This window comes from Branchiostoma belcheri, unplaced genomic scaffold, assembly GCF_001625305.1.
Source record: "Branchiostoma belcheri isolate BF01 breed outbred unplaced genomic scaffold, Haploidv18h27 scaffold47, whole genome shotgun sequence".
In the NCBI taxonomy this organism is placed as follows: Eukaryota; Metazoa; Chordata; class Leptocardii; order Amphioxiformes; family Branchiostomatidae; genus Branchiostoma; species Branchiostoma belcheri.
This window is the reverse complement of record NW_017804098.1, coordinates 1007700-1035692: the sequence shown is the minus strand read 5'-3', so window position 1 is coordinate 1035692 and position 27993 is coordinate 1007700. Positions and strand designations below refer to the sequence as shown.

Sequence of the window (27993 nt, the reverse complement as noted above, 5' to 3'; positions counted from 1 at the left end):
AAGGAGTAACAGAGTAATGACACGTACACCTGTTTGGGTCTTTGAAACATTTATATAACAAAATCTTTCCAGTTACAGTAGCAGTGGCTGCCATGATCATGCAGTTGAACAGGCGGAAGGCTGAGGGAAGCGAAGGCACACCGAAGTCATTGCCAACCAGCAGGGACAAACGCCACTGTAAATAATTGCTGACTGACCATTCCTGTCTCAACTCAAGATTGGGAATATTGCAATACATGGAGGAAACTATCACGACAGGCATGGGACTAACAGTCTTTACATGGAGGGGGGTGCATGCTTTTTTTATCATGTTGAAATTATGGGTATCATCCATCAGAACATTGAGTAGATCTACTACAATACAGAAATGTTGACACTCAACAGCTTGCCAACTAAGTTTACAGTTTTTCCATACACTGGTGTTGAAAGTAACTCAGTGTCATCAAGTATATTATCAGAACATAGGGACTACCAATCAAGTACTTGGGTTACTGGTTTGGGAAGTCTTCCAATTCCCTTGGCTTCCAAGAAACTGTGAAGTCCCATGCCTGTAGAATTTTGTTTGACATTCTTGGCCTAACTTGGAGATGAAAGGCACAGCCATGGTTGTCAAAACCTTGAAGACCTATCCAAGCCACAACCAACACAGGAACAAACAGAAGAAAAGTGGGCAGAGACACTGTCAACATCGGTTTTGAAAACATGGACCTCCTTTTACTCCATTTCAAAATTCAGGGGGGATGATTCAGACCCTTAAATCTACCATATTTACATTTTTGCACAACCACTCTCTTTTCAACAATCCCCAATTAATCAATCAACTTCCAATAAGTAAATGCACATCCTGTTATGTTTTGATTGTTTTGTCTACAACAACCTGGTCATTTTTCAACCCCTCTGAAACTTTGAAGGTGGAATTGCCCTCAACCGACTGTGCCTCCCATTACTAGACAAAGGGACTGAATGTACTGAAATTTCTGTAAAATACAAAACAGCTTTACATTTGACATCTTAAGAAAAGTTGTTTCTTGACTGTTGTTTCTACTTGTAGGTTTCTGAAACTTTTCATCTTCATATCCAGTATCAGTACAACATGAAATACCATTTGCATTTTTGCTACCTTACATTTGCAAATACTTCCCTCTTACTGGCTAGCAATTGCTTGTGTTCAACATAACAAAGGAGTGAACATATCCAAATGAACAAAAATGAAACAAACTGTAGCTAGTTAAGTATTTGTGAAAAAGAAGTCTTGATACAAGTACTGTCCTGACCACAAAAGCTAGCATACTGGGCATGAGTACAAAGTCATAAATACAGAACATGTTCAAGTGACCAAAGCTATAGTAAATCTGCAACTTTACAATTACGATATACTGATCTCTAAAGGCCCCTATGTTGTTATAGTCATCAATTATCATAGGTTATTTGATTTCTATCTACAAATTAAGCAGGCAATAAAGGCTCCAATACCAGTCCACACATTGCATGGGAAAGGCAGTGCCATTTTTTTGCATATACACCCCCTCATTACATCTGTCTTGGAACATCCCATCCACACCACAGTTATAATTAGCTCACAGCAGCAAACACTATGGCACAGACATACAGGTACACTGAACAAACTCATGCATCTCCCAGCACATGCACACTTGTTTACACACTGCATCCACAGTCTCTACAGGCTTCTTGTATGTTTTTGTCCGAGGCAACAATAGGAGCAATCATGGTGACTAGAAAACAGAGTCATCATTAATTTAGGTGGAATCCCTTTTCCCTTGTTGCAGCTAGGAGTCTCTCTCGTAAAATCTCTTCAGAGGAGTACTCGGGGAGTTTCAGGTAGTGTACGCAGGTGTTGACGGATGGGAAGCTGCCATCGGAGGCGTCCACTTTGCGGACAATGGTGAGGCGAGGGTACAGGTTGGCCAAACCACCGGGGGGGAAGGGAGGAGCAACCTGTGGCAAACTGGAGGAAGGCCTTCCGCTCATCAGCATTCAGGTTGCACATCACATTAACGAACCTTTGGAAACCAGGGCTGTGGACAAAGAAAGAACAGAATCAAGTATTTCCTGTCACGGACCTCACGAAAAAAAAGATGCTTCAACCTTTTTTTACATTACAGTACCACCTGAACATCCAAACATTCATGGTAGCTACAAAAGAGAAGACTGTATACTGTTTTAGTTTGTATTGATAGTTCTTGTACAATGCAACAAAAGAACAGCATGGGTTTGTACCTTTCCCTGGTATATCCTAGCTTGGGTTCTGTGTAGTTCAGGATGTCATCCCTGATCCAGGAGGGTGCCTGGTCCCCACTGATCATCAGCTGCACTTCTGTCGGACTGAAGCCCTGAAGCTTCTCCATGGGGAACACCTCTGAGAAGCCAGCTGAGGGGAAATAAATCATATGTCAGGACTCTATAACTTCTATCTAGCTCATGCAGCATGCAGCTGAGCATTAGGTGCCTCTTTCACACACACACCACATCATACTACACTGACACAACATCAGTGATTAGATTACTCTTCTAAGCAGTCTAATGGTTGCTGGTAAAACATACCTCTGAATGCCTCCAGCTGTTTCCTTACACCAGTGTTCATACAGAAGTCAAACATCACCTCCACATACTCTTCCAAGTTGTCCAGAGAAAGATGCTGTGACAAGACAAACATAAACTGTGTTATCAAACAAGGCTCAAACCTTCTTAGCATGAATAAGATGCTGTAAATAAATCTAAATCCCACTGATTGATGGCTAACAGCAGAGGTCTGTACTTTTACACATGAGATATGAATTACATTATTCTTTTGTTTGTTGGCTCTGCTAGAACTGCTTTTGTTTGTCATAAAAAATGAGGAATACTTTCTTCAATAAAACAAGTGCCTACCTCATCAGAGCCATTGGGTTTCAGGTCCAGGTGGGAGAATCCGTACACCTTAGAGGAGGGTGAGTAGGTGAAGTCCAACCTGTAAAGTAAAACAAAAAACTTTTCATCTACATCTGTCGAGCAACCAGAGAAAACAGCAATTTCTTCATCCTAAAGGCATATAACCAAGGCCCATTCTGGAATACAGCCTCTTCTGGCTGGAGAGTGATTACACTAGTACTTACCCTAGGTCCTCTAACTTGCAAGGTGGTCCTGATCCAATTGGGTTGACCAGGCACAAGTTCTGCAGCTGATTGGACCTGTCATCCTCTGACAGGGAGTTGTCATTCAAGATGGCGCGCTTCTTTGCAGCCAGCTCCTTCAGCTGGTTCAGGAAGCGTGCACGGTGCGGGTTCACCAGCTCAAAGTCCTCCCAATTCAGCAATCCTGTAGACAACAATCAACAAGGAAGTGTTGAACGAATGTAGCAAGAAATAAGTACTTCTTCCAAGCAGACTTCCTGGTGCTACAAAACCCATTCTCTCTTGTCACATGTTGAAAGAAAAGGGTGTGTAAGATAATGAGTAGAAGTAAAATACAGTTTACTTAATAGCTTGAGACAGCCTATGAAAACAGCACTACTAACCTGTAAACCAGGCAGGTGACTTGGGTTTGGGTGGGTCCTGTACCAGATCATACTTGGAGTCGTCATCTGTGATGTAGCCTGTGATAATTTCTGTCCCATCTTCTGTGGATGCCTCTGACTGGGTCTCATTGGAGTGTAGGTCGATTTCTGACATGCTGCGGTGATACTCTGCACAAGTCTCTGTCATGCTATTCTCAGCGTCCCCAACACACATTAACTTCAGGAAGGGGCGTGACAAAGGCAGGTCTACAAGTCGTCCGTCCTGCAAGCTCTTGGCCAGGAAGATGCCCAGGAAGTGGAACATGCAGGCCACGCGTTCTGTTGCCTCTGCATCCTGCTGCAGTGGTGCAGGGAACAGCCCACAGGCACGCTGGACATAGTATCCTGGTGGTTTGGTGCCGTGTCCTATATCCACCTGCAAACAATATAATGGCTTTGAGAAAAGGAAAGCTGACAGATGTGACTTCTTTGCACCAGGTATAAGCTGACACATTCTCAAAAAAATATGATCAGGTCATGGGAATACAATGGGACAACCCATGAAGTCAGAGAGACAGGGCTACACAAAGTCACAAGAACACTCTTCTAACTGGCAGCCATCCAGTAAATTTTAATTATATCAGGCTGAGAGGAAAATTTATTCTCTTCACCTCTCTAGCCTGATCATCAGGGAAGTCATCATCACACAGCCACAGCCCAAGGGACTTCCTCTGCAGCTCAGCAGCTACCAGAGCATAGAACTCCAACGTGGGACCCAGTCCTGTGCCTTCCTCACCAACAAACTCCACCTGAAACACAAATGGGTCATGAATAAGCACTACTTTCTCATTATTGGTCAAACTAATCTGCAGTCAATGCAACAGATGACTTGAAGAAAAACTTCCAGCCAGGTTGTAGAACAGCCATTACCTCCAGAACTGATTTCCTATCAGCATGTATTCTCATGACATTCACCGCCCATTCCATCAGGCTCTCGCCTCTTGGGACCTTGACTCTCTCGTGCTTCAGACGCCCGACCCGGAACTCGTGGTGATCATCGCGCCGTGGTGAGGGTCCACGGGACCTTTCCAGGGCTGCATCCCTCTTGTTCTGTAGCCAAACTATTGCTCTGGAAGGTGAGAGACAAAATCATTCTCAGTACAAGCTATTTTACAGCATTCTCAAATAGTCATTAAAGTTTATTTCTATGATACTGATGCATAGTCAGATTTCTCACCTAGTGAGGTAATGCATGTAAATCTTATGAAGTTTTCCGTGATCAACCAAACAAAATCTGTGACAGAAACACAATTTATTTTAGTTTATGTCATCTCTCAAAGCACAAGAAAGGCAAGTGTGATACCCAGTGGCAGAAAAACTCTTACAAATAAATTCATACCTTGAGCAGCCAAAGGCAGTGCAGTTGAAGTAGAGTTGTCTGGTCTCGAAGGGGAAGATCATGGGGCACTTGTTGGTCAGCTTCTCACACCACTCAGGTAGTGCTGCAGCAGCCAGGCTCAGTGGGTCCTGGTGGAAGGAGGTAGTTAGAAACTAGTTAGACATCTCTCATATAACACTGTGAAATATCTGCATCAGGGATCATATATGTAAAAGGATATCCATAAGTCAAGTGTTGGCAACACAAACCTGAGTTTGTTGAATGACTTTGTTTGTGAGCTTTTTGCTCTGGAACTCCTCTGCCGACACGTTGAAGTGGTGGCTGTCTCCTCCCTCTGTGTCCATGTCTGCAACATCTGATGCAACTGCGTACAGTATCCTGAGTAGCTGAAGGACATCGTCCACTGTACAGGAGGACGGATCCTCCCGGGCATGCGGGGGAGAGAAGTCACCCTCACTGAGAATGTTGCTGGTGTGGACAACTGGCTTGTGCTGTGGTGTTGGAGGCTTGGATTCACCACCGCTGCCAAGAAACTCCTACAGCCATGAAAGACCAGACCCATTTAGCATTATCAACATGGCATGAAAATGAAATCCACATGAACAAGCTACACTGTTTAGAGTATCTCAATACAATTTGCAACAAAGCAGTCTTGTAAAACACACCTTGTATGCTGCCACCAACTGTGCACAGTTTCTGTTCTTCCGGATGCTCTTGGGAGCCCCTGTCAGCTTCCATCTCCTGAGAAACGCGGTGTCTGCGTTCTGCTGAAGGTAGGAAATCAGCTCCGACTTCGGCAGATCGTCTGTGCCCAGCGCTCTCTCCACAAACTCAACAGTCCACCGACCCTGAGGCAAAACAGGAACACATGTCAGCTAGGGCAGACAATCTTGTCCCTTCCTTGTGTTTAAAACAGTGGGAATCCCAACAATAAAGGATAAAGTAATGAATAACAAACTATCATCTATTATAGCAACATCACCCAGCCTTCATATTTTGCTTGTTGTATTAGACATTTATCATCCTTGAGGCTTTACATGAGGCTTTACAAAGAGAAAATGATTTTCGCAAATATTTGTTAGCAACCAAAATTCTGACTCACCCTTTTCTCTACTTCTTCTTCTTCCTTTCTCTCCCTGTACACGATTCTAGAAGAAGGATATCACAAAAAAAGCATGAAATAAAACTTATCTACTCAGCAAGAAATCTTACTCATGTTCGAAAAATTGTGAAATTGCATTGAGATTGCATTAAGAATGGCAATGTGAACAGGCATAGTGTTACGCATACATATATGTAGGTTCCCATATCCTGCGTAGTCTATCAGCCCTGCCACCAGCAGACACTGCGGTGGCCACCATGTGCTGGATGTGGCTGAAGATGGTGGAGGCATCTCCTTCCAGGGTCTGCTCAACTGAGTCCACGAACTGTATTTTCCAGAAACACAGTCAATTATGCCAGGTCTGTATCTTTTTACATTCTTAAAATACAAATATGGTCTACAGTACAAGCAACTATCGCATTACACATGGCATCATTATCAAATGCATCAGAAAAAAAAAAATCTATATCTCACTCCAGCATGTGTGGCAGCTGAGCTTCCTATATTTCCCCTTGATCCAAATCATTCCGTCACAGCAGACTTGTAAATAACGTAAGAGTGTGTTACTCACCCCTGGTGCTTTGAGAGTGAGAACCAGCTGTGGTGTGGGGACAGTCTCCTCCTGCTCAGGTGTAGCTACCTCAGGGTCACCTGAGAGATTCATTACAATCACAGGTTATAAATTGACAAACTTTCAACATCCAAGCAAACCAAAAAAAAAAGTGGAGTGGTCAAATTGTGTTGATCATCGTGTTTATCAGATGACTTTTTTTACGTTAAGACAAAGACAGCCCGCCCCCTTATACTACAGGTTTGAAACTATTGTCTGTTCAGAATCCAAATAACACTTGTCTCACGGGTACTGCTGACCACTCTGGTGTTTTTACCACTACCTGGGGCAGGGATCTCCAAGTCTTGTGTCTGCTGGACATTGGTCCGGCCAGGACGGGGGTCAAAAGCCGGTACAAGAGAAGAGAACTGTCTCTTCAGGACAAACTCATCGTCCCAGGTGCGACGCCGGCCCCCGCGCAGCTCATACTCCTCTTCCTCCTGCTGCAGGCGACGTACAATTCCCATCAAAAGACTGCCACAATGTTGGTAGGCTGACTTCAACTACATGAAACACACCACGCAGAGCTACGGTATCACTTGCTGTTAGGCACGCATGCATGCTGCAACCAAAGGTTAGCTGGGCTGATACATAACTGTCAAAGCTGCAGCCCATATGAAGGTGAACTTACACTAAAACATGTCACAAGACTACAGTTTCAAGCCATGTCGGTTCCATCACAATCAATTCCAAAATGCTTCCATGCAATTCATGACATATTCTCTTTGTGCACATACTGTAATCATTTCTAGCAGTTAATTATAAAACATGTTAGTATTCATTCAAAAATACCACTACAGCCAGGAGACTGGTCTTCAAGACAGTTATGAATATATGATACATACATAAAAATTAATATGTACACAGAATGAGAAATTCTCAATAATGCTACTTGTATCATTTGGCCAGAACAAAGACTTCATGGTGGAAACCAGAAAATGACATCATGACATCAGGGACAGACATCAGCTGAATAACTAAGCACTGACCACAACCTCCTCATACTCCTCTTCTTCCTCATTCTCATCCTCATTCTCATCATCGTCCTCATCAGGCTCAGGGAGATCGTCATCGTCCTCCAGCTCGGCCAGCAGTGTGCTGGCCCGGCAGGTGTCCAGGAAGTCATTATCACTCTCGCTGGACGTGGACGTCAGGCTCATGGTCATGGTGGTGCTGAGGTTAGCTGTGGAGACAACAGTCTTGCCTGTGAATGCTGACAAGGGGGCTGATCTTTTGATAACTTTGGCTAGGTAGGTGAATATACACAATGGCTTATCTAGATGCTCCCCATGTTGTTTATAATCTGGTATGCTAGTCAGGCATTAAGTACAGAATTTTCAGCACTTGTGAGACCTACACGTAAGCTGATATCCCTCCTATCATATGACAGGATGGAGAGTGTGATTTTTGTGAACATCTACTGTCCCACTATGACTCAAATCTTAGAGATAGAGGATTCAAGGAGTTCAAAGTCTAATAATATTTCTCTTACGTCAATGAAGCAAGATTAGTAGATGCACAGATAACTTATTCCTGGAATTAAATCCTTGGACAGTTGTATTCCCAACAAACCACACCTGTCTATCATCCAGATTTAATACTTATGGATTGAGAATCTCTTTCCTCCAGCATGGCTAACAGGAATCCTAGCTTGGGAGGACATTTCAAATCTTTACAAAAGCCCAGACAAGCAGAATAGTAGTCTCTATCAATTTTAGGTACTAAATATGAACAGTTACTGTCTACTTTAGGATACTTAAGGATACGTAAAGATACTTAATAACAGAAGAAGTATACATAAGATACATCACCACAAATTTGTGTCAGTGCAGCTGATTAATGTTACTTGTGAAAAAGGGAGGATTGGGGAAAGTGCATGAGGTAGCTGCAAAAGACTGGATTGCACGACTTGATGTAAGGATAGCAAAACTCAGTTAAACTGGACACTTTGGAACAACACATATGGTGAAGGACAGGGTGCACATTGAGGGAAATGACATTTACACGGGGTAGAGAGCAGAGAAATTTACACGGCACTTAGATCACCACCACAAGGCCACAGCAGGGTTTGTACGAGCACATCTTTGCATTGCTCAAACGTACAATACACCTTCCAACTAATTTCTGTGATCAGATGTCCATGGCAAAATTGTTCTTCTAAGTATTTAAAATTGTGGCTTCAAAATTTCACACAGCTTTACAGAATCCTAGCCAAAGCCATTAGAAAAAGTGACTACCGTCTGTCAGCATCCTGTCAAAGCAAACATCTATCAGCAGTAATGAAGCATCTGTCAGTAACTATGACTTTGAAGTTCTCTGGTGAGTCACACCTTACAGCACAGAGAATTCACCTCTATCATCAAGAACAATCTTATCTTTCAGAACTGTACAAACCCTGCTGAGCACAACATATAAAGATGGGCAGAATCATCCATGTACCTGCCATGGTGGTTGTGTTAGTGGCAGTAGCGTTCGAAGTGCTGGACGTAGTCAGGTTGGGGACACTTTGGGCCGAACTCAGCACATTGTTTGATGCCACTGGAGGAGACGGGGTACATTTGTTGGACTCACACAGCAGAGACTTACGTCAAACTCAAGACCCCTCAAGTGATGTTTTAATTTCGATAAGTTTCTTGCTGCCATTTTTCACACCATGCATCTTGTAGCATGCAGTGGGGAACAACTTAAGAACCCAATGGTTAGTCTAGAAACTCATGAGGGTACTTCGGGGGTTAAGGTACAGACTACTATTGTTTTGAACCTACCAAAAAGTTGCCACATGAAAAAGTTACCAAACATGCATCGTGCAGAACTGAAAAAAAGGACCTTCTACAATGATAAATTATTACTATCTGGTAACACATGCACCTGTGATGAAATGGTTCCATGACTGTTCCAAACAAACCCATCCCCCACACACTACACAAGATCTGTGCTGTTACATCACACTAACCTGACTGAACAGCATTAGATCCAGACAGGCCCAGTCTGACCAGTCCGCTGGCATGGCTGCTGCTGGTGCTGCGGCTCAACAGCATGTTGTTGGTAGCACCAGCGCCAGCCCTTCTCGCGATGGACACAAAGGACTCCATCAGGCTAGCTGCCGTTTCCCGTGCAGACGACAAGTTTGGCACACTCGAGCTCATGCTTCCGGGTGCACTGGAAGGCTGCGGTTCCCCTCGCAGTTTTGCAGGCTCTGGTTTGAAGGTACTTAATGTCCTGGTGGTGGACTCTGACGACATGGCTCCAGATTCCTCTCCAACAGACGACAGAGTCTCTGAACTCATTGCACTCGTTGGACGAGGACTCACGCTACCTGGTCGTGGGTCACATGCCGGGCGCTCCACTGGGTCGGGGAGGGCGGAAATGTCCTCATTGGACGACTCAACAGAGGGTGGAGCCGGTGGCCTGTCACTACTGTGTACCACCACACCTGTCTCTGAGGTAGCCTCCGTCTCCAGGTTCACCACAACAGTCTCGGAGGTTGTGGATGTGGCCCCAGCAGATTCCTCTGAGGACGCTCGTGCTCGAGACTCTCTGCGAGACTTCAGCTCCTCTCTGGCGCTCCTCACCTCATCGTGGTCAGAGTCCCTCCTACTCCGCTCAACCTCTACTCCTCCTGTTGCACCCTCCACCTTCTTACTTTCCAGGTCCTTTTCTCTTTGGTCCCGACGAGTCCTCCCCACGGCACCCTCAGTGGAGACAGACTTGGAATCAGCCTTCTTGGCCGTCATGACTGCGAGCAGGTCAGGGTTGTGGGACGGGGCCAGCTGCAGGTCATACTTGCCCTCAGCACCCATACGGTACGAGTTGGAGCCTCCAGCATCCCAAGTCACGTCCACCCAGCCTGGGGAAATAAGGGTACATTTGAAACAAGGGTACATTTACTGGCAACAAGAGGACCATGGGGATGAAAGCCAAATCAGCTGACATTCTTTATAAAGGCTAGGGATATGAATAGAAATTCTTCTAAAAGTGTTTTATAACACAATCAAATGGGAAGGGGAACACCTGTTTGTGCACATCCTGCAAACCAAGTTAAAAATTTTGAAGTGTGCCACATGTAATGGTTACACATACCATTGTGCAGTTCTCCTGTCACAGTGCCCTCTCCCCCAGGTCCACCATCCTGGTCCCGCCACTTCCAGTCAAGTCCTCGCACCACGCGTGCCCCAACCACCATCTGCCGCAGCACCTGGGAGCGCAGGATACGCCGCTGCTTCCGCAGGTACGCCTCCTGCTCCCGAGCTGCCTTACCTGCAGAACATCACATGTAGCATACTGTAACTACTGCCTGCTTTAAATACAGACTTAAAGTCACAACATCCCTAACATTACCATACTAGGAAACAAATGATTCACTATGATAAGAATCTGAGAACACACAGCCATACCTATGTCATCACAAGCCCCAGTCACGACCCCGTACAGCTCAAAGCCTGACAGGGAAAGGTAGTGGGTCTGGCCGCTTGCATTCTTGCCTGTCTGCTGGAGACGAATATGCCGCCATCCCTGCTTCTCATCTTTGGGGGATTCTATGGGCCAAGAAGCTGTGGACCTGCACAAAGAAACAGATGATGGGTCACAGAGAGTCTTACTCTACAATGCATGACACTGGATTTGTTTTGGCGTTGGTTCTCGTTGATGGACTTAACAAAACTAAGAACATGGATTTCTGTGCTGAATATGAAGATTTCAAAATAAAATGCTTCTCATTAAACTGCACTCTTTAACATTTTAAAAATAAATTACACCATTGTGAAGCTGACAATACTTAACTCTTAGCAAAATAACAAAGGATAAAGGATCAAAATCCCAGCTCATACTCACCCTGGTTCATTTAGCGAGCTGTCGTCCGTGTGGTTGAACAAGGTGACCCAGTTCTGGCCGTCCTTAGACACCTGGAACTGCCAGTTCCTCAGCGCTGACCTGCCGTACCCACGGGCGTGGCGGAGGGTGTAGCCTGTGGGGATCACCCACACACCCAGGTCGATGGCAAACCAGGCTTTCCTGTCACAACACAGTAACACATCAGCTGACAGTCAAACATTCTAATTCCAAGACTGTATTTGGCCATGTCAAAGATGGCCATGAAATTCATCATTTTCAGTTTAGATTTAAGGTCAGCATGCTTAGATAAAAACATTTAAACTGCAGACACAGAAAGTTCATTGTATTGCTTTCAAGACAGTTTGACTCAAGCACCACCACTGGAACGTACTTGTCATCATTGGTATGACAGTTGAGGGCAGAGGAGTCCCGGCTCAGAATGTCCTCCAGTCGACCATAGGGCAGGTTCTTCCCTTCTGATGATGTCACCACCACCAGGCCATACTGGGCTGGGTTCACCCACTCAAACGCTGTCCTGTGAAGATACAGTTAAGAAGGTGTTACTATAATAAAATGTTTCATGAACAAGCTAAGCAAAAGTAGCAATCAACATCCCCATCCCCCCATTACTTCACAGAAGAAGTCATTACTTACTTTCCATTGGTTCCAATCCAGTATATGATGCCATTCTCATCAAAATCTTTCACATGTTTGAATGTGAACGTCTGCCCCTCCTTCAGCCGTCTGATGTAAGAGAAAGTGCTGCGGTCGTAGTCATACCATTGTTTGGCAACCTGAAAATCCAACATACAGTTGTCAACATGGCAAATTAGGAAACTTTTCAACAAAAAATTATGGGTCTGTTTGGGAAAGCTTGTGCCTTCAGACGAAGCATCTACATCATAGTTTCACCCTCTTTCAGGAACAATTTCAATAAGTTGCATTTCTTTACTTTTTTTTTCCTCCAATCTGTATTCTTTTTATTTTCTCTCATCCAGTTTCCCTGGTCTCTCATACATACCATTTTAAGCAGATATCTTTCCAGTGCTCCTATGGTGGCCAGGGGCTCCATCTTCAAGGTGCGCCCTGTCCTGTCGATGAGCGAAGTCTCCCCATTGGCCCGCTCCAGGCGGAACCGGAGACGTCTTGTCAAGATCTGTGGAACACAATGTCATTCTCTTATGGTATCAAATTTGTAACATCCAGAAATACATCTTTTACCAGGACTCTAAGTCAGTGGTAATTTCAGCGTAACTGCCTTCCAGAATATGAACTACATGAAAGGAAATACACAATATGATTCCTCAACAGTAGAAATCAATGAAGCTATTTCTGTCTCGGGCAAAAGAACAGTGTCCTACCTGAAGACCTGTTCCTGACCCAGGTCCATCATGTACAAATAAGGGCAGCCTCTCGATGGACTCCAGAACAGACACCAGTTTCCTCACCAGGGCCACAGATGGGGTCACACCGCTGTCAACAAGGTACACAGAGAGTTAGGGAGTGGAACTAACACCTTTCCACAATCTGCAGGTATTTTCTTCTTTCTTTGCCAATCTTTTTTTAACTTCAAGACTTGTGTAAAATGCTGCTTGCTTTGCTGCTTGCTATTTACTGACCTAAATAAGCCAACTCACCTGTCCTCTACGTTGTCCCTGAATGCAGCTTTGAACACCTTGATTCTGGAAGCAACTCTGTTGCTGTCAACATCAACATTCTGCAAGGAAAAATGAAGAGGGTGATTATGTTGTCTCCTTCCTGACTTATATCAAACTGTCAACAACTTCAAATTCGCATGTTTCAAACAATCCCCATTGATCTTTAGACTGTTTTAGTTTTATGTGTTGCTGTACAAAGGTACCCTGCTCTAGCAGGTGATCATTAGTAAGAGCTCACATTGTTGAGGCAGTTGAGCAGTGCCTGCACCAGCCCACTGCTGTGGAGTTCAAATGCTGAGATGGTGGCCTCGTCCTTCAGCAGCAGGGTCAGGCACTCAAGGGCAGTTTTCATCTGGTCTTCCCAGCCAAGCTCTCCTTCCTGCACCTACACACACACAAACAGTCATCTCACACAGAAAACAGGTACTTCATATAAAACTGTTAACAGTAACTCAGCTACTTGCTACATTTACTCAACCTCATATATAAATCTTTTAATACGTATTATTTCGTTACTGGCAGTGTGAATATGATATGTCATAAAATGATATTTTAGTCTGGAACAGCTGCTATCCCTTTATTAAAATCATCTCTCAGTTATGATTGGTAAAACTGTTGGTTTAACAACTGACATACAGTATGATGCTACACTACCAAGCAAGTATCAGTATTGTGTTCTGCCTGTACCTTGTTCCCTTTGCCATGAGCTTCACATGCTGTCTCTAGCTGTGCCACGATGCTGCGTAGCTTGGACACCACGCCCCTCGGGGTCGCCTGTGCTGCCTTGAAGTGCTGCTCATACAGCTCCCGGGCCAGACACTTGATCTTCTGTTTGGTCTGCTCAGCCTTGGACTTGAACCTATGGCTCTTCTTTCCACCCCAACCTGCAGAGAACTCGGGACCTGTATAGATGAAACATGACTTTTGCAACATAACGCCCAACCAAATCCACTGGGTACTTCCACTGACGAAGTTCAGTAGGAACATTTTTGTGTTTGGCAAGATGCTAGATACTACACAACTACCCAATAATACAGAAAATACAGAGTATTTGCACAGAGTATGCGAATGATTCTGGTATCATTCCTATTACCTATCATGTCATAGAGGACTTACCGAGAGATGTTTCTGCTGTGAAGGAGTGTTTTGTTCCCCTGTTAGATTCAAACACAAAGCCTGGAAGGTCTTCCTTCAACACAGTAGCCTGCTGTCCATCAGAGTTGTGGACGGAGATCTCCCCTTCCTTGCGACACTGCAGTGACCAATTTCCCACCACAATTTTGGTTGGCCCAGCTTTGGACAGAATGGGAAGACTGGGTGTGCCGGGTTTCACCCCACTGCGAGCCCTCTGCAGCTTCTCCAGAAATTCTCCACGACTCTCTGGAAAACCAAAACAACCAGTCAACCCTGATTCAAGGAAGATAAATGCAATAGAGATGACAGACAAAACTAACAATTTCATTTTCAACAATGAATCATATTTACCTGAACTATCTGAGCCACCTTCAGGGCTACCACTGGAATACATGGTGGCAAGTTTGCCATCCAGGATAAAACGGAACCAGCCGTTGCTACCATTGGACAGTTCCAGGGCCGCTGCATCGCTCCACACGTACAGACAGTCGCGGCCGCGCACCAGGCACCAGTCTCGCCAGTGGTACGGCTTCCCCTGCACAATCTCTGTCACATCCTGTTGGCCTTCTAACCTCTCAGGCTGAAGGAAGGAAACAATATTTTCCTCAGGCACTTGGGGTAAAGAGGTGGCTGACACAGCAGGCTACAGGGGGACAAAAATACATCAACATACAGAAGTGCTGCCTCAACCAGTCAGCTCAGCTTTAGAAAGAAGCAGAAATGTTTGCATTCCTTGTTAAGTAGTTTCATAAAAGCAGCTGCTCAGAAAGAATGAGGAAAGGAAAAAGAATGATATTTACCTTGCCTCCCTTTGCACCTTCCTCTTCCTCTATTTCCTCTTCAGAGTCCTCATCAGGAGGCCCAGCGAGGGAGCACACCTTGCTGACCACACCCAGCCTGGCAAAGTGATCCAGGTACAGCTCAGCTCCCTTCTTCATCAGGTCATTCACAATCTGTAGTGCTGTCAGGTGGCCATCATCATCATCCTGAGCAAAGAAAGGGTAAGGTACTGGACTTTAACAAGACCTGTACTTGATGTAATAAATCAAAAAGATGTAATTTCGATAGGATAAACCTTTTATTGGTATGCTCTGATAAGAGCACTGAGGCTACAACAAGTAAAGTTTCTTTTCATTCATATCAGACAGTAGAAAGACGGAGTACATCGAAATGTACCTCCTGTTCAAGTACCATTGCCAACACATCGACCAGCAGGGAGGCGAAGGTAGGGCCTGTCTGTTCACTGGTGCTCATCTCCTCCAGCAGGGAGGGGCAGATGTAGTGTACCATCTTACGCAGCAGGGCCAGGGAGGCTTTCCTGTAAGCCAACACAAAAGGTGTGCTATTAACCAACACCCTTGCACAAAGTTTCTGTCCTACCAAAAAGAGTCAACCACATTTGGAAATGTACATGAATAGTAGATGGCCTTGTCTGGTCAACAACGCCCAGCATATTTTTTACAAACAAATTGATATAACTAGATTATGCATGTCAAAGATTAGACAACATTTTCAAATCAGCCTGCATACCTGACAGATGGCATCATGGTTTGTTGATAGGCTGCTGCAAACACAGGGAGGAGTCTCTTCAGGTAGATGGGTGCCATCTCAGGGTCTCCCTTGGGCTCCACCCCGTCCTGTGGTTCTACTGGCTCCTCCCTGGGGCTGCTGGGTTCTGAGGACACTGGGCACATCCACTCCCCGGGGGACTGCAGGATCTGTACCACCTGCCGATGGCCTTCATCGTTCCTCTCACGTGCCTTATCCAGCGGTGTCTTACCATCCTCGTCTCTCAGGTCAGGGTTAGCACCATATCTCAGCAAGGTCTACAAGAAAGAAAGATATCCCTTGAATCTGGTCCATATCATCAGATACAGTTATCTTCCATGATTTACAATATAGGATACCTGCAATCAGATGTTTATACCACAGAACATTAACTTGTATTGAAATTGAAGTTTATTGAAGTTTATTTCATACTACAGCCTTATAGCAGCCTAAAGGCTGAATTGACAGGTCTGTTTACATACAGTGTATATACAATAAATAATTACATTAAAGATGTCTAAGTGTGCTTAATAAGACGCATTAAAATTTAATAAAAGCCTATAGATATTTAAAAAGTTTGTAAGCGATATATACATATGAGGAAATTAACTATTTTGTAGAATGCTAAGCGAGTAATGAAAAAGTCGTGAGTTACAACAAAAGGTTCACGGGTAGGCATAAAATAGTCGGTTAACAGGGATCATTGTAAGAATAAAATCTACATGTAACAGCTGGTAAAGTTACCTTGGCAACCTGTGGTCTTCCAAAACAGGCGGCGTAGTGTAGGGAGGATGACCTCTGCCCCCTGTTGACATCTGCCCCCCTCTCACACAGGAACTCCACCATCTCCTGAGTGCCGAAGGCAGAGGCCCAGTTCAGCAGGGTCTGGCCAACATCGTCCATGAAGTTCACCTCAAATGCTGCAAGGGCAAAAGTATTATTAGTGTTCTCAACAGTAACAGAAAGAGTACAGATAGAATAGATGTGTGGAAAATGCATGCCAAATATACCATAGTAAGTGAGCAATAGGAACAACTATACTAGAGTCTACATATTGTAAGAACAAAGCAAGATTCCAGAAGATATGGGAAAGTTCTAAAATACATGAATCATTAAGGGAAACAACAACAAAAAACAGTATATTTGCATGCAGACTAAGTTATACAGCTAGTGCTGTTTTAACATTTTTCTCATGTTTAGTGAGTGTTTTTCACAGCAACTGAAGATAACCAAACTTACTACCGGTATCCACGGCGTCAATGAGAGCGTCTGTGTCCTTGCTGCGGATACAGTCGATGAGCTGGCGGTGAGAGCGTTCCCCAGCGCTGTCCATCCTGCGCAGGCCAGGCAGCCTGCTCACACTGCTGATGCCTGTCTTAGGGAGGGCTTTCCTCCCCTCAAACACAAGCACCAACAGAAGGTCTACCAGCCGCATGGTGTCCAGCACACATCTGGGGAAGGTGGGCAGTCACAGTATTGAGAATAGAAGACAGTCAAGAATACAGATCATTATGTACCTGTAGACTTATACATATTACTGTACAAACATACATGTTGAGAATGTAACCTGAATGGGTTGTTTTAGATGCAGCAATTATTTTACTACATTTAGTTATATCCATGTTCTTTTACTACATTACCCTTTCTAATGACCTCAACATCATCACAGCAGCAAACAATATATACCACACGTTTTCAGAGAGTTATTATTCCACATTATATCAACCAATGAAATACTGCAAGCACAGATATGAACTGCATTGGAGAGCTATATCCACTTACCTTTCATCTCCTGAAAGAGCTTTCTCTATGGCTTCTGGCAGCTCAGATCTCAGCAAATCCTGGGTGAAAATTCATACATACATATTAATTTTGACCTGTGGATACAACCACATAACTATGAATTGATGTAGAAGAATAATGTGGAAGGCCTTTCCTTGACTAAAACAAGATAACCTTGAACTGTCTGTAGTAGATAGAAGGTAAATTTTTTACCTTTGTGATGCCCTCTGATCCTCTGCAAAGTGTGGATAGTAAGCTGATAATAGTGGAGACATTGGCACTAGATTTTGTGGACTCGGGCGTGGCACCAACTGCACCTGGGGTTCCACCTGGTGTACCTGCCTGGGCACCTGTCAGCTGACCTGATGCACGGCCCTATAAGGAATAGTCCACCATGAATTACATAACATGTGTTACTGGGCCTGCTGTTCTATTTTGTTTCACTTACTTACATAACAATTCAGTCACATCAAGTTGTATTGCACAGATCTTGTACTGATCTTGATCTAGTACATTCCGGTTACAAGCCTTCAAATTGCTATAAATTTCCTTCATATCCTACAATCACAGCGACATCATCCCCACACCTGATTGGCTAGTCTGCTGAGGAGCTCGGAGGTCAGCCCGTGCTCGGCCAGTGGGGCTGGGTCCATCCCACGCCGGGTGAACCTGTCGGCCAGCGAGGCAAAACAACGCAAGGCTCCGTCTGCAACCTGGGAGGAAAACACACACATGTACAGATATTACAGTCACCAGGTAACATGTACATGTTCTTTGAAAATGCTACACCTCAAGAGAGAATAATTGATAATGACAGATAATAGAGCTAGTGTATCAGATAATAGAGCTATTGTATCTTAATCCCAGCTATACACTATTGTACCATAATAACAACAGTAAGACACTGGCAAGTTGGGTATACATGAATCTTGATGAGTAAAACATATATTGAGTTGTCATACCTGTGGGTCTTCATGTCTGAGCAGCGTGGAGAGTGACTCCACACAGGTGGGAAGTGATGTGTCCTGGGGCTCCATCTTCCCACACAGCCGGGACACCACTGCCATGGCGGAGTGCAGGGTGTCTTTGTGCACCAGGGAGCCATTGTCACGGATAAACGTCAGCACACAGTTCAGACCTCCTGCTTCAAACACAGCTCCGGATTCCCGTGTACACATCAGCTCCAGCACCTGAGTGAGATAAAGACATCTGAGTCAACCGGAGTTCTGATAATCACTGCAGTCAAAATTCCCATACACACTGCCCACTGAAAATCAGAAAGTTACCCTCCTTACAATTATTTCAATTGGCTGGTACCCTGGGCTGGTACCATGCACTAACACAGTAGAATACACTAAGTAAATAATTAGAAGTACTGTTTGACAAAACTTCTACCATTTGTCTTGTTTATACTGAGCCCTTGACCATCTGCCTACCTTCACACATTGTTCTGCCAGGTCCTTACTGGTCCTAGAGGACAGCTCCACTACCACCAGCCTGTTACAGATGGCCTTCACTGCACCGTCCACTGCCACGATGCGCCGGGTACACTCCGCAGACACATCCAGGTAGTAGGTCAGGGCGCGGGCAGTCACCTCCAGAACGTTATCAGGGGCACACTCATCCAGGAAGATCTTACACAGGGCTGGGATGAAGGACCGGGGAGGGCAGCTGAAAGGGAAAGTGATACTCATTAAGAGCTCTGTAACAATATTCATCAAAGTGTAACACTGGTGACAGAATGGTTAGAAAATTGTCAAGATGACTTTAGATTTGCATAGTATAAAATTTATGACAAGCTTTTTCTTGAACAGAAATAAAAACACTTTGGACATGAGAGGAAGATAAGTAACATTTGGAAGTGACCTGAAATGTAATTACCCAGACAAGGTAATAACTCTGTCATCCTAATGAATGGCCTCTTAAGTCTTATAAAAGCAGGCTAAAACCTGACACTACATAAGACTGAGTGAGCCATTACATAAGTGCAACATATACCATTGCTGCAGCTTATATCATCCTCAGTATTACTACACATGGGTCAATTATATTTTCTATTACCCTGGCGGCCTGAGTGATCTTATGGCACATTCTAGCCCAGTTATATAAGCATGTTATGACTTGAACTTAACTTATATAACGTGAACTAAAAAAAGTTCAACACATTATTCAATTGATTCTGATATTATTTATATAATTATATTCTGTCTCTTTTCCTTCGTCATTGACTAAAATAATTGCAAAATCATAGTCAGGGTGGCTTCTAGTCCCAAAAAATAAGAATCCTGCAATACTATACTGTAAGGTGTTACAATAAACTGCATGTTCCTGCCCATGCTGATGTTTTTTTATTACAATATTTTGGCCAAATATTGCACTGCCCGTGGCAAATACACAAAAAGCAATAGAACTCACTCACTCACTGTGCGGTTTATTGTTTATGAACATTCAACACTCCTGAGGGCTTCTGTCACAGCCTGGTTAACAATTCTATGAGTATGACATGAAAATAGTATGATGACCTATGATGAATGTAACCGTGCCATAACCAGGTCCTACATGTAACACCAGTAAATCAATTGCCTCATTTCAAGCCTAACCTAAACTAGAGCACTACTTTCAAAATACCAAATGGCCTCAAGTATTAGATAATACTGATTTAGAGTTTGTAGAATTTTATATTTGAGGACAAGTGAAGACAGGAATATGATCATGATCCACAAACCAACAAAGCCATGGTTGATCTACAAATATAACGCAATTAAAAATAACCCACTTTGTTCTGATAGATTGTCTGGGTAATCCAAGTTGAACAATTGTGTAACTCCCTTACAAGCAGAAGACTTTGAACACTTTATTTGGACTAACAATAACATGCTCATTAAAACATTCAATCAAAGGAAAGCTGGAAATTCTGGATTAATACTAAACCTCACCTAAAATGGGTTAGCAATAACTGGCTCTATCCAATTCCAAACATCATCATTATAAACTATAGTTTATAAATACTCCGTTCTGCTAGCAAAAATATATCCTTTGTCAACAACATTCACCCATGTTCACACTTGGGCCTCTCATCCATTTCTGTGTCACTTGGTCCATGGGTTTCATGTCTTACTGTATATGGTGTGTGGTTGTGCCAATTCCCACAGGTCTGCCTTGTGTCCATATACAGGCATGTGCTTCATGTTCCAAGTTACTAGCTCCTGCCTGGCAAATACAATGTAGTCTAAAATTGAAAAATGAATCAGAGCTAAATCAATGTAAGCATTATGTCGAGTACATTTAGAGTTGATACTTTATTATACTATGAAGTCCTTTTTCCTTTACGTGAGGTAGGCTGTGTTTTAAAGATAATTTTAACTAAAAAAGACACTATCTACCCAAGTTTTTCCACTGGCTCAGACTCAGTCTTTGACCAAAGTGTTAACTGTTAACTGTAAATAACTATAGAAAGACCTTCATGAGAAATGACGCTGACCAAAGGACACAAATGTTTGGGATGACTGGGACAGTTCATGTTTCACAACATTACACCACCCAATAATAAAACACAAGTCATCCAATCTGTACATGCTCTTACTAAAATAATATTTACTACAAGGCAAGTATAACCTTCTATTTGGAAAGACAAGCAAAGATGTTTTTGCATGTTCTTAAAATGATAACTATATTAACAGCATTCAACACAAATGGGGGAAAGTCTGACTTGCCAGAACAAATGATACAACAACCTAGCCAACAGTTATAATTATTTCAGACATCAGGGTACAATTTTTGAAATAAGAAGCTGTAATATTGACTATTCACCTTTTGTTGTGGTGGCAACCAATTTGTTTGGCAGGTAATTTTCTGTTCATTACTCGCCCTTGTGCCAAACTCCCTCTTACCATTGATGTACCCATCACCAGGACTGTCATTACATAGCACAGGTGGCCATCACCGAGAATTAACAACTCTACAGCTGGAGGGCATGAACATTACAGTTTACTGTTCTCTTAATAAAAGACTAAGAGCTGAGCAAACAGAGGCTGGCAATGACTAATGACTAACACGACCCAGAATACTGCTGTACATGGTATATGGGGGATGTGTCTGGTAAATGACTTGGCTAATCATGCAACTTGAAAAGCACAGTTTTGCCTTTCTGGTACAATTCTTAAAGATCACAGGCTTACATATACATGACCAGTTCTTAGTTCTTCTGATCAATTTTTCTGGTCTGTTTATTGCCTGAGGACCTTCTATGGTCCACCTCTCCCTGCCATGACCTGCCTGTTGACCAAGGCTACGATAACCTAAAAATATGGCCATCACACCGGGAGATTGATACAGCTAGTTTAGCTACAAAGTTCTACAAATGAGACTTTTCCAATGCATTATCATACTAGGCATCTGACTGTAGGCAACCTTGCCATTAGTGATGCAATAATGACAGGAGGCCAGCTGACACAGGCTGGCATTTCCATGGGTCATGATGATGTAACAATAAGCCAACATACAAACAACCAACAGACTGTAGGCTGACACTGTCTGCAGTGTATGTTCGGTGTACCCTCATCATCTTGCCATAACTTAAAGTCTTTGGTTTAATTCATTCCACAACAGACGAAATCAACTGTTTTTCCTAATTCTGTACAATTCAATAGTCATAAACATAATGATCAAATTTCCCTGTTTAAACTGAATTAATGACAATACACCTTTTGTTAGAGAAGTGAAAGATAACATCATGGAAGAATAATGATTTGAATTTTTGATAGAATTCAGTCAAAAACTAACATATCATATATAAATATAAGTAAATGAAATTGGAAAGAGCTTTCCTCTACAGGATGTTGGTATTATTAAGGGCCCAGAGTTGAAAGTTCAACTGGCTATCCTTCTTATCAGGCCATATAACTGGCATTGCACAATACATTTCTCTGAAGTTGTCAACAACTACTGCATCATACAGACAGGATTGCTTGCCAGGAAGCAAATGGGTAAATGAAGCTTATGTAATCCAAACACTGAAAAAGAGGAACAAGGGTAGCTACTAGCTAGTACCCTTACAGAGAAGGAAAAAGAAACTGGAATAACTCAAAGAAACATCCTTGGTTATACAATGCAGCAATGGCATACATATGGCACTTTTATTTGCTGCCTTTTAAAACTCAAACCTTGTTTTTCCATTGGTAATATTCAAAGTATACTTATATTGAATGCATACAAATCACTGACAAAACAACAGTTTAAAACAACACACCTTACTACTTTCATGTCAAATTTACAACTCATTTAACAACACTCATGATAAAAACAACTGTCACACAATAACATGAATATGTGGTTTCCTGTTTCTCGACAAATAACATATGTATGGAGGTCAGGAGTTTGTATTTTCCTTCTGGGTGTCACTGCACTTGGCTGTTTATGACTCATGCACCAAAACAGGATGCAACTCACACTGTCAGAAGACAGTCACAATGTCAGGCAATCAGAGTTTGACTAACCGTGTCTGGTGGACATGTTTATACTTCCTTATGGCATTTTGCTAAACAAACATTTCTTACATTAATTTAATGTGTCCCTTTACCCAAGAATTCAAATTCACATTGAACTCAGAAACATAATTTTGGTCTGGGTATTTGATTATTGTGGACATGTAAATAATTTGCCAGTGAAATTTCCTAATATATATCCACATTATCAAGTAAAAGTTAAGTTTTGTCAGGAATAAAGACGGCCAGAAGCAGGTGGACGGGTTCCCTCACGTGGCCTCATTGTTCCGTTGTTCCGAGCCCACAGCTGACACTGTAGCCCTTTGTTGTCTTTCCAAAACTGACGACACAAACCCTTACTTTCAATCGGTTTAAAATTATGGGTCCAAATCGTGGATATCATAAATAGATAAATATCTTTGATACAGCTATTCTTCTTCTACGTTCACGTAGTATTGTTTTCGGTTCCTTTTTCCATAACGATGACTTGGACAAACGGAAAGTGGGAATTCCCGTTCGTCACTGGAGACTGTCTCGTGTGGTTGACTACATACACAACTCGGCATCTGGCAAAAAAATGTGTGATATGCACAAAAATGATTCCTTACCTTTCGAAGCACCTGTCCACGTTGTCTGACATGAGCAGCAGCATACAGAGCTGTTCCAGAGCGATAAGCTGCATGTCCCTCTCATCTCCCTGGCCCATCGACAGCCACTCCAACAGTGTCTCGGGGTCCACGTCCGCCATCTTGGGTTTATGGCCGACCGTCTGCTCCGATGGTTATGATACACTGTAGGCACTGCTGATCGGGGAAACGCGGCCTACTGACAGCGATAGTCGATATTTTTACAGCATATGAAATGGTAGACGACTGTACCGAGACTCAGGTGAAAATGTGAGTCGTTTCCGGTCTTCTTCGGGAACGTTTACCAGGCTTGCATCACAGATGACCCTTGGCCCAGGCTGCCTATATACACCCAGTATCCTGCTAGAAGCAGCCCAAAGTCTTCGTCATAAAAACATTTCCGCCGTTTCAATTGGAAGCTATCTCTGTAGAAAATGGTCTTCAGCTGATCTTGGCGTTTTTAAAGTCCCGTCTGGACTCTCAACTGGCTGGATTTGTTTACGAAGGACAGGTTTTGTTGTCCTCCAAATAGCGGCTGCTGTCAATACCAGCCAGCCTCGTTCTGATGTCACCTACGCGAATGAGTGACCCGGGGTCAAATAGCCGATTACGTCATCCTAAATACAGCGCCATCTAGCGGTTATGTAGTGTGGTGTATCAACAAATCCTGATGCGAGAGCCCAGAGAAGCCGTATAGGGTAGAGGTTATACGGCTTCTGTTACTGGTGCCTGCGTCAAAGGCAGATTCAGATACAAGCTTATCGACGCAAAAAAAATCGACAGCACTCTAAAAAACATCACTTTAATGGGATCGCCCTGCTTATCACTGCACGTATGTTTAGACCAAAACCCCGCTCTCGATAATGATAAGAGCCGGTTGCCTTTAAATACCGTATTACCTTGTGATCAAGGAGAACTGGGACATGACCGTCTTGACCCTCCTTGTTGTGCTTGTATCAACACCCATTTAAAGCAGCTGGAAGGGCAAGGATAGTCCATATATACACCTCCCCTTTTGTTCAACTCGAACAAAGTCACTGATGTACAAAACATTGCCACCCTTGCCACGGGTGTCTAACGTCAGCCTTTATATCAAACAAAAATGATGCATCAATTGTCGTGTGTAGGGAAATTTCCGCGGTGCCGGAGTTGAATTCGAAGTTCAAAAGTGCACTGCAGTAATTCCACTCCCCGCGTAGTGAGTCGAAATTCAAGTCCGCAATACTAGTAACTTGACAGGTTAGAGAAGCGCAGTGCAACGTTGCATGTCAAATCATGTGGTGAAATAAAAAAAATCAGTCGGGAATAGTACAGGTGCCAAAACTTAACTATGACAGAAACTTGGATGACTTGGATGACTTTTTTTACTTGGATGACATAAGTCATCCTCTCGATTTTAAGAAATGATAACTGCATAAAGTTAAGTACACGAGAGAATGAAAGGGGAGTACTGGTAATCGCCTCCAAGCCTGCATGGCTCTGGCCTGTTTTACATTGTGACATTTTTGTTTGCTTCCTGCCTACGCGCGCGTTTTTCTCTGTGAGCGACCAAAGACGTGAAGACAAGACGGAGCCACACATCCGCATGGAGACTGATTTGAACCACCTGGTTGATTGCATACTGATGGGACGACAGCAAATAGATTTCTCTATCGATAGGGTAGTTTGGGTTGTAACTAATTGTCAATAAACCATTGTTGAACTACGCCGCTTAGGCTAAAGAACATTTTCACTAACAAATGTATTTTCAATCAGAGTAGCCCCCGAGGGCCGCATTATTCCTCAAGTTGACTTAGCAGATCTGTGCCTTTGTCTGGAAGCAAAGGAGCGACATTCCGGTGTGACGATATGAAACCTGAGTGATGTCACCACCGCACTGGTAAAACCTGTTCCAGCAACTTGGAAGATGGCGAACATACAGCAGTACGAATCAAAGTTTAGGCAACAGATGCGAGAGGAATTCCTCTCTTGTAGCATCTGCACGGATACTTTCAAGACACCGAAAGTTCTGCCCTGCCAGCATACGTTTTGTGTGACGTGCCTTCGAGATTGGGCCGAAACGCGCAAGCCCTTTCAATGCCCGATGTGTCGTGTGTCCGTGGCCCTGCCAGTTCAGGGCGTCTCCGGCTTTCAGGACAACCGACTTGTGGCCGAGCTATGTGAGCAGTTCTCGGACAAACTGTCCACCAGTCCACCGAAGGCTGAACAACGAAACAAGGGCAAATGTTACTTCCACCCAGGGCAAGACATAGCTCTTTTCTGTCAGCAGTGCAAGATGCCAGCTTGCAACCACTGCGTCAACGAGAGGCACACAGGCCACACGTTTTGGAACGTGGAAGAAGGGGCGTTCCAAAGAAAGGATGTGTTCGCGGCCTTGATCACCGACAGCCACCGATTCCGCGAGACGATCGTTGGAAAACTCCAGCACCTGGAGCACGGAGAGAAGAGGCTCAACCAGCAGAAGAAGGAGGCTGACGAGGGTGTCGCAAGGGTTGTGGATGACGCTATAGCGCAGCTGCGCAACTCCGAAAAGGCCCTGCTGTCTGAGATCGACGAGAACTACCGCCAGAACCTTGGTCCCATCAAACAGAAGCACAATGCACTACTGGCGCAAGTTGCTGAGCTCACAGAAGCAAGCGACGCTGCACGGCTGTCCCTGAGTCAGGGAGGTCGCGAGGCCCTGGGGCAAGAGGCGGCACTGCACAAAATGCTATCAAGGTACCGAAGCGACCCAGGGTCGCAGCTGGCTCCCATCCAAGCACAGGTTGTCACCTTCCAGTCAGCTACTGTCGACCTCCGCAATCAAAAATTGGGCAACCTTAGTCTGCAGTCATTCACCCTCACCCCACAGACCGGGGGATATCAGCCGCCCTTAAGCCCGGGACTTGGTAGCCCAACAAGCCCAGGACCGGGTAGCCCAACAAGCTCAAATCCTAAACTAACCATCCCTGGAATAGCTTCAACAGGTGTAGCTGTTTCTCACGCTCGTAATAACGAGGTGTACATCACCGACAAGAGGAATTGCCGGATCCTGGTCTACAACTTACAGGGCGCCCATCTCCGGCATTTCACCACCTCTGTGCCGGGTGCAGCCGGTATGGAGGTGATGGGCCCAGACGATGTCGAGGAGGGGGAGACAGGGAACCTGTGGGTGGTGGGAGTCATCGACAAGACACGCGACCAACTTGCCGTGCAGTACGCTAAAGACTGCAGCTTCATCAGCAAGATAGACCTGAAGCTGAAATATCCATCTTCGGGCCTTGGCATAGCCGTGAACAGGAAAAAGAACTACATTGTCCTGCCGTACGACGCCAGTCGGGACGCCGTCAACATCTGTAAGCCCAGTGGTTCTGCTGTTCGACACGTCGGTGGCGGGAAACACGGCTTAAAACATGCCAGAGGGTTCGCTGTGAACACCGACGGGAGTGTCTACATCTGTGATGATGAATCCCACAGCATCTTCGTGTATGACGGGAAGGGGAAGTTTCTGTTCAAGTTCGGGAGTTACGGCAGCGGTGACGGTCAGATGAACCAGCCCAGCGGCGTGTGTACCGACACCTCCGGCAACGTGGTCGTGGCAGACACGGGGAACCGCCGTGTGGAGTTGTTTGACGCCAAAGGGACATTTCTCCGTCACATCATCGCCAACATGAACGCTCCCGTCGCAGTGGCTGTGGGTCAGCATGGGCAACTGGTCATCAGCGACCTTGGACACAACGCTATATCTGTTTTCGACCGGTATTAACACTCCGTATTCAACTTGTCGCCAAGGCGCCGGTGGTAGAGGCTATGTCATAAAACGAAGCAAAAGGATCGTTTCCAAAACTCCTGGATCATTGTTTCGAAAACTCCTGCTTGACTGATTCAGATCACACTGCGACAAACCATCTAATATAACAGAGGGATATTGTGCATTGTAGAGTAGCGTCTCCAGGAATGATGTTATGCACACGGTCAGTCGGACTGCCGGGTTCATTCCTTCAATCTTAACGTAGCAAAAAAGCACATATACATGTAGAGGAAGACAGCTACCTGCCCTGTGTGTAGAAACTATTGATGGACACAAAGAGTGACATGACCTGCTCTGGCTACCAACGATCATTGATATGTAGAGTTTTTGTCTGCAGACTTCACATTATCGATCATTATCATTTCTGAAACAGTGTTTCTGACTATAGGCAGGTTCCTAGAGAAGTCTTTGCCCCAGCACTTTTTCTTCACTGACCAGTTGGAAACCACAAGTTGTTCAGTTAACAGTAATTGTGCTAGTATCAAAGGTGTAAGTAAATTTAACATCTTGGATGGTTACAATGGTGGCAGGACTGGTT

The 27993-nt window shown here is 44.2% G+C and overlaps 2 protein-coding genes across 2 annotated transcripts; one reads left to right on the top strand and one right to left on the bottom strand.

Moving 5' to 3' along the window:
• Window positions 1-32: 32 nt before the first annotated feature.
• LOC109479140 (E3 ubiquitin-protein ligase HECTD1-like) lies at window positions 33-24255 on the bottom strand. The gene is given in 42 exon segments (XM_019781009.1): window positions 33-1941; window positions 1943-2036; window positions 2239-2389; window positions 2563-2656; window positions 2890-2968; window positions 3114-3315; window positions 3515-3929; window positions 4165-4302; window positions 4424-4622; window positions 4893-5020; window positions 5141-5428; window positions 5558-5740; window positions 5995-6040; window positions 6183-6319; window positions 6566-6645; window positions 6888-7047; window positions 7594-7787; window positions 9044-9142; window positions 9558-10451; window positions 10685-10861; window positions 10999-11162; window positions 11435-11614; window positions 11826-11969; window positions 12089-12228; window positions 12456-12590; window positions 12796-12907; window positions 13072-13151; window positions 13331-13477; window positions 13780-13994; window positions 14209-14472; window positions 14578-14869; window positions 15027-15212; window positions 15403-15544; window positions 15757-16052; window positions 16519-16694; window positions 17014-17225; window positions 17557-17615; window positions 17770-17931; window positions 18144-18269; window positions 18519-18746; window positions 18993-19227; window positions 23648-24255. Coding segments are annotated over 42 exon segments (7782 nt in total). The 5' UTR covers window positions 23788-24255; the 3' UTR covers window positions 33-1752.
• Window positions 24256-25121: 866 nt separating this feature from the next.
• Window positions 25122-27750, top strand: LOC109479155 (tripartite motif-containing protein 2-like). The gene has a single exon (XM_019781040.1). It carries the CDS (start codon window positions 25572-25574, stop codon window positions 27408-27410), a length of 1839 nt encoding a protein of 612 aa, XP_019636599.1. The 5' UTR covers window positions 25122-25571; the 3' UTR covers window positions 27411-27750.
• The last annotated feature ends 243 nt before the right edge of the window (window positions 27751-27993 follow it).

Coding starts and splice junctions, on each gene's coding strand:
- LOC109479155 (XM_019781040.1), top strand. CDS start 25,572: ATGGCGAACATACAGCAGTACGAATCAAAGTTTAGGCAACAGATGCGA.